Genomic DNA, 12564 nt, shown 5'->3' on the forward strand with positions numbered 1-12564 from the left:
CAAAATCTGGGTAAAAGATTGAAAGGAATGTGAGTCTTATTCAATACATTTAGAAATTGCTTGCTTTTCTAAAGTCTAGCAACCTTGCCAGCAGGCATTCCAGCTAAGATGGTTAGATAAGATACTCTAATTTGACTGATAACTAGCTACCAAGTGAATTCAGGCTGTGGTTGGTAGATTGGGAACCTATCTAGCTTGCTTGTTTAAGCTAACTTCATAAAATTGTAGGTGGCTAGTATTACAGCAGAAACAAAATATTTTATTTATTCAACAAGGAGTCAATAGGCTACATAGCTTGTCAAATTAATTTATTAACATACCACCTGCAAGTCCTATCCATCACTGGCTCTATACTTTGCTCCATGGTTCACCTTGGAAGGAACCACTTACTAGTCCACTCAGTTTGCCCCCTCTGTCAAATACTGCTGACAGATCTTTTTAAAAATTAAGATAAAACATGGGCTTAAAAATGAAGTTGTCATTAACTTAACATCTGAAAATTGACAAATCTGAGGGGGCACATGCCCTTGTGCCCCCTATGAGCATGACGCCTCTTGTCTGGTAATTGGTCGGTCTTCAACATGGTCAGCCCCAATAAAAGAGCTTGGCTCTAAAGTGTTATGAACGATTTCTTAATCTTGTCAATAATGAGTTAAAAAATAACAGTATGAATAGAATAACTTCACCGACTCCGATACTAATACGTCATCCCACATTCAAGAATACGTCATCCCACATTCAAGATGTATTGTCAAGTGTACACATTGTCCATAACTAAAAAAGGCAACTGAAGCTTTAGAAGCACTATAGCTAAAAGGTACAGTTACATAAAAGCACAAGAGCAGCACTGATTGTATGGGGGTGTTGGGCAGTCGAATGCTTTCAGAGTCTGGGTGAAGTGTTGCAGTGATCTTGTGGTCATGCCACTGACCTGTGTTGCGGTCATACAGTCTTTTGTGGTCATAGAGTTCTGTTGTGCTGCCTAATAGTATTTCTTTGGCATAATTCTCCCTTTAGGCTCTATGGAGCAGAGCTGTGGGTGGTCTAGTTCTGTGGTCCTGTTCAGGGGTTCTGTGCCCAGGTGACCACGATGACACACAGACTGAGCAGTCCCACAAACAGGCCGAAGATCAGCAGACATACAGCCTGGGGGAGGGGGGTGACATCACCTTAGTATTAAAGTATATACAACCACAGGTAGTCATAATCATTACATTGCCAGATGATATTGTAGAATAACTATGAATAGATGGCTATATATATATATATATATATATATATATATATATATATATATATATATATATATATATATATATATATATATATTCAATAGTGGTGTTGTTTTCTTGAGTTTCCAGCCATTACATATTCCTATTTTCTATGAGTTGAGGCTAAACAACTCCAGTATGAGGATGAATTTGGGAAGCGTGCACTTACCCCGACAGACTCCAGAGACTTGAGCGGCTGGTTGCTGAGCCGGAGGTAGAAGATACCCGGGAACACAAACAACAGGCAGGTCGACGTGGTCGAGCCTGGAGGATGCAGAGACACAGGCGGTAAAACATCTCAACAGCTCAGAACATACAGTACACACAATATACTTAACACCCAAATCAAACTACAGATTAAAAGACAGTCACCCTAAACATGAGAACATTAACCAACCATTTGAAACCCATTTAGCTGATAAGGTCCTAATGTATGAATGCAAATGGTACAATAATAATCCCCCCCCTCAAAGAACACCCCCCCCCCCCCCCCTCCCCCTCAAAGAAAACCCCATTAGTTAAATGACTAAACACCTACCCACAACCCCAAACACATTCCTGATGTCAGGGACAAGGATGGCCAGCAGCATCACCACAGTCAGGATCAGGAGAGTAGAGAAGATATGATACACCCAGGAGAGAGGCCTATCTCCACAAAACAGCACTGACATTGCCTTCCGGGCCTTTAGGACAGACAGCACAGGTTTAGAGCAGTCATACAACTGGACTCATTAAAATATGGTACTGTGATTGGAGGCAAGTCAGATAACTTATGGGACAGACATGTACATTTTTGGTCATTTTGCAGATAGAATGCCCCAACTACTCATATGGAAGTATGAGAGTATAAGCAAACAAGCAGACGCAGAGCAGTAGTCTAAGAGGGGTACAGTACTTACAGGGAAATGGATGAGGGGTACAGTAAGCAGCACAGCCAGCAGGATGGCCAGACGCACAGCCATCACCAAGACATCACGCGGCAGGTACGTGTCGTAGCTTAGCAAGAGCTCCGAGTCCACGTGGCCTGTCAGAGATATAGCAGAGCTCGTCCTAATATTTCTTAATTCCATTACTTTTTAGATGTGTGTATTGTTAGATATTACTGCTAGGAACACAAGCATTGTGCAAAACCCGCAATAGCATCTGCTAAATATGTGTATGCAACCAATAACATTTATTTGAGTGAAGGACTGGTCCAACATTTTGGAAGGAGGGGGAGACACCATGGATTTAATAGTTTCAACCAGCTCTCTCTCTGTGAGGTGTCACTATCCGCTTACTGTAGAAGGTGAGGTAGCCAAACAAAGCAGAGATCAGGTAGAGCAGGAAGCTCAGAGAGATGCTAACATTGGTCACATTCTGCATCCTCTTCTTACTGGGCCTAAACACACATCAGGAGAGGGATTTATTATTTCAGTATACATACATTTAAAAAGGCCCCACAATACATACATGATAACTCCAGAGGCCATGATCATTTCCATAGCAATATGCTGTGAATGTAAACAGGAAATGACTTCCCACTCAGCCTTGTAGTTTTTCAGAATGCTCTTCAAGACAGAAACATAGCACAATGGTATTCAAGAGCAAAAACTTCATAAAATGCATCTGGTAGAAGTAAATTCATCTACATACATACATACATAAATAAAGAAAAATGACCGCATTTTCATGAATATGACTATATAATTGTAAAGCCAGTTCAAAAAAGCATGGGAGACAATACGGAAGTAAAGCGGATGTCACTTTCACATCCTATTTGTCCAGAAATATATACATTCAGTGAGGAAGGATGAGGATAAACGGCGGCTGAGGTTGTTATGCTTGATTAACAACAAGACAGAGAGCAACCCCATGCAGGCCGAGGGTTGTAGTAAGGACATTGAATACACAGGTATATACAGTATGATGTGTATGGGATGTGTCAGGCAGGGTACTGACCGGTCCATCTCACTGTAGATGGGCAACACGGCAGTGTGGCAGAGGAAGGAGAAAGCCAGGGTGGGGATGGTGTAAGCACTCTGAAACACACATCAATCATTCACCACACTGCAGTCATTTAGGCCTTAGCAGTTTATACGGTAACCCGGGGAGGGGTGAGCGGTTTATACGGTAACCCGGGGAGGGGTGAGCGGTTTATACGGTAACCCGGGGAGGGGTGAGCGGTTTATACGGTAACCCGGGGAGGGGTGAGCGGTTTATACGGTAACCCGGGGAGGGGGAGCAGCAGTGTGCGGATCTAGTAGTTGAAGTTATAATAGTAGTCATTACCAACAAAACTGAAGTGTGGTAATGTCACACACGTGCTGTTCCATACACTGCACAATCCTGCACTCTTAATGATTGGGAAATGTCACCAGTGACCAACTAAGAACTAGAGACAGACGGTGCCATTTACTGAAGCGCTAAGAGCCATAAGACTGCTTCTGCAACTGTAATCATTATACTGCACTACTTATTGCAGCTTACCAATTATTATATAGCTTCTGTGTTTTATGGACTACATATCCAGGGTTGATGGAGACAACTTTAACCAATGCATACATACCTTACTGGAGATGACAAAGAGTTTGGGCGTACATTCCGATTCCGAGGAATTGGATACCTGGAAAAATGTAATGAACAGAGAAAATGCAGCAAGGTTAAAGCTATTCCATTCTTATTCCAGTTGTAAAAGGTGGCTGAACATGTGAGCGTTGTTGGGGTAGATTAAATTCCAGTCATGGCTGTGGAGAAACGTAAATAGCAACCATTTAAAAATGGACCCAAAGCCGTGACTGTGTACAAGGAAGCAATAGTGCTGCGCTTATATCCAATAAGGTCAAAGGTCACTTCCTTGCACTGGCGAGGCCGTAGGTACTTCCTCCCCTCCAGGACTGACACCAATCACAGTGCAGTGTTCCCTGGTCTTCGTCATACATAACTAGCTCAGTCAGCCACCAAAGCCTCCGATTCAGAAACTCAATCTCCAGGATTGTGTCCTATGGCCTATTCCTATGGCCCTGAACCAGGCCTGCAGTAAAGCGCACAGCCTTCAGGTCAATGTGACCAACAGTATTTGGTGTGTGTGGCCAGGGCAGTTTGCATTGTGGTTGTTACCTGGTTGATGCTCAGGGTCACATTGCTTGGGAGGGGGCAAGGGATGGCCGACTTCTTGACCACAACCTGGGAAAGAGGCAACAGGTCAGGTGTATTATGGAGGAAAAGGAACAAGTCCTTTACAAGCATAAGATTTGAACTGAACTCACCACAACTGTAAAGAAGAGAATGAAGAGGAATGCAAGGCTACTGGTGTAGCCCAAGAAACCTAGAGGGTGGAAGGAGAGAGATAGTGATATACACGGCCATCAAAGATTCAGGGGCAAGAGTGCCAGATGACGAGACCAAACCAGGCCACTCACCAATCTTGGGCAGCAGAGCCAGAGGTAGAACCACACACACCGTCATCAGAATCAGCAACGTTTTGCCATCTTCATACCAGGCCCCCCTACAGAGAGATGGTCAGAGAGGATGAAGGGAGAGAGGGAAAGAAAATATTTTCTGTTTTCATAGATGAAAGTTGATATCTTCAGAACCACCAGTCTGATGCTGAAGACACTAATGGGGAATCTCCCTCTCCCCTGAACAAAAAAAGTGTCTCCATTTCGTGCTCAAATACAGCGAGACAGTCTCATCATGTGGTATACATTAAAGGCTTTAACTCACAAACCATAACAATTATGTAATTCACATGCAAACGTTCTGTCGCTCTGTCAGATGGGGCCAGATTTCAATCGCAGTTTTTTTTTCTGAGGGCGAATAATATTTTCCTTTGCTGAGGGATAGCCTTGGCCGTTTATTCAGAAGGCGGGTGGTGGGAGAGCGAGGGGGGGGGGGGGGGGGGGGGGGGGGGAGTGAGCGGTGGCTCTGGCTGCTGTGTGTTGGGAGGGAAGGAAAGGGACGCAGTGTGGGGTCATGGGGGACTGGCTCCAGGGCTGTTTATGGGGCTCCCAGTATCAGCAGCACCTGCTCTGACCACATCAACACCAAGTGACTCGTTTGGCAGTTTCACGGCTCCTGGATTACCATAGTGGCCCAAAGTCTTGTCTCTGTCTGCACGGGGTGGACATTCCTTAACAGGATGCCATGTAAACAACCACTCTGACCCAAACGCCTGTCTCAGCTCAAACCTAAACCTAAACCCTTCCCTAGGACAATCAGGTTACACTACTGTTCAGTTCAGAACCTTTCCTCTGCTTCTACCCACACTGCTGCTGACAAAGGGAAGCCCACTGACTATCTGGAGGATATGGATCAACCCTGGTTAGATTACTCAATGGAGAGGGGGGAAAAAAAGATTGTTGAAATGCCCGTGAAATGTGGTATAACAAGCTGCAGGATGGGACTGAGTTTTGACTAGCTTTGCCAATGAGTCCATCTCCACCAAGTGTTGGAGATTAGCATAAATCTGGTCAATGCAGCAGAAACCCATCCCAGCTGTCCATGACCATGTCTGGCTTTGTTAGTTGCCTTTAACAAGGGCCCATTGACTTACTGTAGGCAGTACATAATTCACTACAGACACGACTCGAAGGCTCCAAAATAGACTACAACGGACTGCCTTTCACTCTGGGATACCAAGATAAAATGAGGCTGCAAAGGGGAAATGCTTTTTAATATGAATCAACTGGAGTATTTAGCATTTAATGGGCTTCAATATGAGCGTGTTAACATCCCAAAGCCACTCATCAACAGCACAGTTTTGTTTCCCTCAGCACAGCCGTAATTAAAATGGCAAAACTGATATCCCGTTGTATCGCTCTGATTCCAGGGAACATATGCAAGAGATTTGGGGCGAGGGAGAGCCTCTAATACAAAGCAGCTGTGAGAGGAAGAGACAGATGTTGACGGATTGGGCCGAGACCAGCCACAGCTATCGCTCAGCTCAGTGTGGCTGGTAATAAAGTGATAGAAGTTACATTCTAGGACTTGGACTTCTCTGTGGGCTGTTCTCAGGAGGTAGGGAGGGGAAGGGGTACCTCTTCCAGGCAGCCAGGCCAAAATGAAGGACACTGATGGAGTCTGAGGAATGGTTCTCAGTCAGTCAGAGGTACAGTTCCTCCATGTTACACAACACCACAGGCTTTCCTCCAAGCCCTGCTAGACAGTGTATTGTGGTTTGGTGACATATTTCCTCCACATTCTTCATGTGATCTTAGCTGAATCTGATGCCTGGCTAGGTATGAGTAGTTAATTCCAGGTTTAGCTGCCTTGTGGTTAGAATTCTCTTAGTCTTATGTCAGTTATTTGATCCAAATCTGCTCTAAAATGGCATTTTACCTGTGTCAGTCAGGTCATGTGATTAATGCACCATATGGACAGAAATAACTGTTAGTGATAAGGCAGCTAAAACACAGGAGGAATGTCTTGGTAACTAGTCTCTTGTCTGTTTGAATAAAAGGTCTACTCATTTGAATTGAAAATGCAGGAAGTGTATGCATACCCAGAGGTCTCTGGCCTCAGGAAGCTGGCGATGGCTGCAGGAAGCTCTGTTTTCAAGATGAACATGTATGACGACATGGCTGGGGAGGAATATCAACAGAGACGCTCATTAGAGTTACAACCACATTGTTCACACACAAGAGCAAATATGCTGTTCCAACCAAACACAGGTCAGACAAAGGTTTAGAATATTAGTCCACATCTCTCCAAGCTGACAGAGGTGGGGCAGCAGACTCCGGGGATCACCCAGCTAAGCCTAAATTGCAGACACTATGCAGATGTTCCCACTGCAGAAGCTCTGTCAGGGCAGCCAGAACGGAGAGGGAAGGAATACTAACAATAATGATCCCTGACACTAATCCAGGTATTTCTCCTCCTCCCTCCTGCTTCCTAGGAAACAGGATATTGTATGAGTCTCATGAGCCCCAGAGCCCCTCCCTCCCACCCAAACTCTTCTGACAGCCAATCAGAGGCCAGGCTTTAGGTCACTTCCTGTGGGTCAGACTGCCCACCCCTAATATGAGAGAGCGGGGCAAAGGGACAGAGGGTGAGAAGTGTTTAGGTCAGGGTAAGTGAGAGAGTGTTAGTCAGTTGCTATGGTTAAGGGAGGCAGCGTTATGGGGATTAGGTTGGGGAACGAGGGAGGGCCAGGGCTAGCTGCCTGGACCAGACTGCCCTGGGGCTGGACTTCCTGTCTCCTTTAAACTAAACTAACCTGTACCCTTATCCCTACTGATCCACTAATTGTTTTCATTAGAAAACGCTTCCAACACTACTGCCCACACAGACAGACACACGCACAGATACTCATTAGGCGCCTATCAGAGTCGCACAGATGAAATGAACACTGTGCCTTTAACAGTGTATTTTCTCATAGGATGTGAGGTAACCCCAGCATCAGATGACAACTTGTCTCTGCCCTGGCCTTGATGAAGTGCACTTAGTGTTGGCATGCTTTACTATAGGGGTGCCAGGAATCTCCCTTCCTCAGACATAATAGCCCAGTGGTATGGCTACAGTGTGTGATATTCCTTGCTCACACATTCCCTCTGAGCTCAGTTCAGCTCACAGACACTATGGTAAATACAGTACATAACACCTAGTCTGGAGTTTAGTCTGACGTCTGGCATATGGACCACAGAACCCCGACCTTCCTTATGACCAGGCATAAAATAGATTTGCATGTCCATACAGACTAACATGGGGAACATGATGGAATTGTTTAGAGTCATGCAGTCATTTACAGTAAGTAGACAACGACTTCCACAAGCCAGACACATTGGTAGTGGGGAATATACACTGCTCAAAAAAATAAAGGGAACACTTAAACAACACAATGTAACTCCAAGTCAATCACACTTCTGTGAAATCAAACTGTCCACTTAGGAAGCAACACTGATTGACAATAAATGTAACATGCTGTTGTGCAAATGGAATAGACAAAAGGTGGAAATTATAGGCAATTAGCAAGACACCCCCAATAAAGGAGTGGTTCTGCAGGTGGTGACCACAGACCACTTCTCAGTTCCTATGCTTCCTGGCTGATGTTTTGGTCACTTTTGAATGCTGGCGGTGCTTTCACTCTAGTGGTAGCATGAGACGGAGTCTACAACCCACACAAGTGGCTCAGCTAGTGCAGCTCATCCAGGATGGCACAACGCGAGCTGTGGCAAGAAGGTTTGCTGTGTCTGTCAGCGTAGTGTCCAGAGCATGGAGGCGCTACCAGGAGACAGGCCAGTACATCAGGAGACGTGGAGGAGGCCGTAGGAGGGCAACAACCAAGCAGCAGGACCGCTACCTCCGCCTTTGTGCAAGGAGGAGCACTGATGTACTGTGTAATGTATTTATTGCTTCCTAAGTGGACAGTTTGATTTCACAGAAGTGTGATTGACTTGGAGTTACATTGTGTTGTTTAAGTGTTCCCTTTATTTTTTGAGCAGTGTACTTATATCTCTAAACATAAGGCCATGAGCATAAAAGTAATATTCTTTCAATCAAAAGCTGTTGAATTATGGTCTTTATCAACAAAAAAAGGAGAATTGGTGTACTGTGTAATGTATTTGTGTATGTACAGTATGTACCCTGTGGGCACAGTGGGAAGGTGTATTTAGCACAAGACAGAGGCACTTTCATTTCATTAAGCTAGTGGGTGGGGGTCTGAGAGCCCTAGGCCAGTGATTCCCAACCCTTTCAGTTACTGTACCACCAACTGAATTTTACTCTGCTTGGAGTACCCCTTAAGTACCCCCTCATGTGCATTTTACCAGTAGGCCTATGATCTCATGAGTTCTCAAGTACCCCTGTGGATAGGCCAAGTACCCCTAGTTGGGAGCCACTGCCCTAGGCCATGTAGTAATTAAGGTCGATAGGCCCATCAGCTTTTGGCAGGGTAGATAAGTGTTTACCCAGAGTGAGCTAATTGCACCCCTTATAAAAGGACGGACGCAGGGGGGCATGGCAGTGCATAGGCCCTCTCAAGGACTGCCCCATGCTGGGACAACCACAAACATTTCAAAGGGCACTGCAATAATAATCCACTCAGCCCTGCTGCTAATGACTGGGCAAGAGAGAGCACCTAGGCTCCCATCTGTGTGAGAAGTAGGGCTGAGGAAGGGAGGGGGAGGTAGAAGTGGGGGCTCCCATTAGGTCTCATCACTGAGGGGTGGGACTATGAGGGTCACCATCTGAGATCAATTAGTGTGTTTCAGCCCCATATGGAAGGGGCCAGAGGGGACAGTGCCTTGAGGTTAAAGGTTATCAGGGACTCGGGCCAATGGCCACACCAGGAAGGGTTGTGGTGCAGGGCCCTTTGGTCCAGCTTTACACCCTCCTCACTCCCGCCAGTGACACATCTGATACTGTGACATCATTGAGGCTAAACAGAGCCTGGTCTGCCTCACCGTAAGATGTTACTTCTCAATGGTGCTACTTCATTTCAAATGTTACAACTGCAAGATGCAGAATTTAGGAACTTAAGAGCAAAGAAACAAAGCTGACCTTACCTCCAATGTTTTGGATGAGAATAGTGACTCCAACAAGAACCTACAAATAATTTAAAAGGGGGTTACTTGAATTATATATTATTTCCGACGCAGGTACAAAAGTGAAATATCAGGGTTCATAACGTTCCATAACTGTGTAGTACTGTACTAGGCATACAAGTCAAGCTTCATGTCTTACTTCCTCCTTGATGGAAACAGTGAATAATATTTATTTGTGACTTATGATTTGTTATTTGGACTCACTTTGCCTGGCTTCTGCAAGGCTCTGCCTCCTAGGTCTTCATATGAGGTGATACCTATGGGAGACAGATAAACACATCAATCCACCATAAACAAATATACTGTACATTCTCTACAGTTCACACCTAATCTGAAACAGGAACTATATGGAAGTGTACTATAATTCTAATTCCCATTGACATCTTATCTAAAACAACTCTCAGGAGACAATATTGGTTGTAACCTACTCAAGATGACTGAATTAGAGGTGTGCCATCACCTGACTGATCATGTGGGTTTATTTTAGCTTGACTAAGAGATACGATGGAATGATCTAGATTGCCATTATTACATTGTCAGCCTAATCATGCTATATCATACAGATGTTTGACATGAGATCTGAAGGCCAGCTCACCTGTTTGATCACACAGCTTCAGTAGGAGGTGTATAGAGTAAGCTGCCAGACTGGACACTAGCAGCAAAAGGATACTGCAGACATGGTGGACATGGAGCCACATTCACATCAGTGACATACATAGAGATACAGTTGTAGAGCTTGTTTGGGAAAGCTGAGCACACAAAAAAGGATTTAAGAGGCAGCGCAATGTTTTCTTAAAAATATACCTGGATGTGTTCTACTCACCAAAAGCCCACTATGCCTGTGTTGGCCATAGCATAGGCCAGGCCCAGGATGCCACTGCCCATGATGGCATTCATCAGGTTGAAGACCGAGGAGGTAAAGGAGGCCCCTTTAGCCCTTGGCTCCTCTGCTCTCTGGAGAGGTAGCGGAAGAGCGAGAGAGGGGGGGGGGGGGCATAAGGAGAGCTCAGTCAATCACAAATCAATATACAACTCACTACACAATAGCTTACTTTTACTTGAAAGCACAATTTCTGATACAGAACATAATCAAGAAAGGGACACAGACTGACTCTACTACTTAGGGGAAACCCTTCTGTGATACACTGGTGTAATGGTGATGAGGATCACTGCACTATAATGAAATGTAGGATGTGGGAATGGAATGAGGGATGAGTGTATTTGAGCCATAGCCTGCAGGACAGCTGCCTGAGCTGCGTATATTAAGGGTGATGCCTGGCTTAGCCTCTCTATTAGGGAATACCCTGGAGAGATCCAGCCACAACCCTGGTGTCAGTGTCACAGCAAACAGGAGTATGAGTCTGGATTAACATACACGTTTTTGGATCTGATATAGCCAAGGTTACAGCAGTGGTGGACAGGACGTGCACTATAATTACATCAAATCAAATGTTATCGGTCACATGCGTTTAGCAGATGTTATTGCGGAGTTCCTAGCTCCGACAGTAAAGTAATATCTGACAATTTCACAACATACAACACACACACAAATCTAAGTAAAGGAATGGGATTAAGAAAATATAAATATTTGACAAGCAATGTCAGAGCGGCATATACTAAGATACAGTAGAATACAGAATAGATTATATACATATGAGATGAGTAATGCAAAATATGAACACATTATTAAAAAGTGACCAGAGGGCTAAACATGAGGCTATATGGGAACTAGCAGAGAAGCTCTTTCGGTGCCGTAGTAAAATGTCTGAGATGCTCCAATTCCCATGTAGGTTCATTTGTTTCACAGCAATCAATCACCATAATGAGTAACCAGTCAAAATCAATCATTTTAAAGACTAGTGTTGCAATGCTTGACCTTATTAGGGGCCATTATTTTCTTTGTCATGACCTCTAAGGTACACTTTACAGTGGGATGTGTGAAAATGACAAATTTAACACACATAAAATGCCAAAGAAATATGTAGCCTACCAGTCACTATCTGCTGGCTCAAGAAGAAAAACTTTTAACAAATCATTCTAATGGCATGCGTACAGTACCTCCCTGGGGCCAAATCATTGTGAAATGTGGACTTTGCAATGGCAAACAGCCTGAGATGAGAATGTGCATGATTTACAAAGTGCTGAGGGAGACAATGCAAGTGAACTAAAGTGTCATGTGAGATAGAATTGTACAGATTGAGCATGTGATTCATATTCACTAGCTGGGTCCAGCCTTCTATTTGACCGTTTCACTTTCTAATATAAACTCCCTACTAGAGACCAATTGTAGTAGGCTAGATTGGGATTGTAAACCGGTTGCCAAAAGTAACGTTACTGAAACCCAGACTGCCATTGTCTGAATGAACACAAGGTTATTAAACGTACGCCTCTTAATTCCTGGCTAGAGCTGAGTGCATACTTACATTTCCCAGGAGAGGGTTGGTCTCGCAGCCCATGTCCTCCGCGGCGGCCCAATTGTCAGAATGGACGGTGGTGCCTTCTCCATTGATACTCATGTCTCCAGGTGACTTACCCACGAGCAAGGCGTTAGTAGAATGTTACTTTCAACAACCAATACAATAGATACCTCATCTGTGCAGTTTGTGGTGCCTGTTGACGGCAAACGCTTCCTTTAACCAATAAAATATGCTCCACTATGAGAAATGTTCTAGCTGTGTTTGCAACTTCTCACAGGTGATTTGAGGTGGTCATATGACATGAAAACACTTCCGCATGTATTAGTCGCCTTTATAGGTCGCACAACATTTCTA

The 12564-nt window shown here is 44.5% G+C and overlaps 1 protein-coding gene across 2 annotated transcripts; it reads right to left on the minus strand.

Annotated features, from left to right (window-relative positions):
• Window positions 1–291: 291 nt before the first annotated feature.
• On the minus strand, window positions 292–12514 carry slc38a6 (solute carrier family 38 member 6). 2 transcript variants are annotated; one of them, XM_038967417.1, is made up of 16 exons: window positions 12217–12514; window positions 10617–10747; window positions 10389–10462; window positions 9998–10050; window positions 9755–9794; window positions 6754–6832; window positions 4673–4758; window positions 4520–4578; window positions 4371–4436; window positions 3820–3876; window positions 3213–3292; window positions 2552–2652; window positions 2171–2295; window positions 1810–1954; window positions 1441–1535; window positions 292–1146 (listed from the first exon to the last, which is right to left on the minus strand). In XM_038967417.1, exons 1-16 carry the CDS (start codon window positions 12307–12309, stop codon window positions 1063–1065), a joined length of 1368 nt encoding a protein of 455 aa, XP_038823345.1. In that variant the 5' UTR covers window positions 12310–12514; the 3' UTR covers window positions 292–1062. The 2 variants fall into 2 exon arrangements, with proteins under 2 accessions (XP_038823345.1, XP_038823346.1); XM_038967418.1 differs by lacking the exon at window positions 12217–12514 and adding an exon at window positions 11784–11868.
• Between the last annotated feature and the right edge of the window lie 50 nt (window positions 12515–12564).

The sequence above is a fragment of the Salvelinus namaycush genome, chromosome 28, assembly GCF_016432855.1.
Source record: "Salvelinus namaycush isolate Seneca chromosome 28, SaNama_1.0, whole genome shotgun sequence".
NCBI lineage: Eukaryota > Metazoa > Chordata > Actinopteri > Salmoniformes > Salmonidae > Salvelinus > Salvelinus namaycush.

Coding starts and splice junctions, on each gene's coding strand:
- slc38a6 (XM_038967417.1), bottom strand. CDS start 12,309: ATGAGTATCAATGGAGAAGGCACCACCGTCCATTCTGACAATTGGGCC. Junction 10,748..12,216: donor CCAACCCTCTCCTGGGAAAT/GTAAGTATGCAC, acceptor CTACCTCTCCAG/AGAGCAGAGGAGCCAAGGGC. Junction 4,759..6,753: donor CTGAGGCCAGAGACCTCTGG/GTATGCATACAC, acceptor ATCTCTCTGTAG/GGGGGCCTGGTATGAAGATG.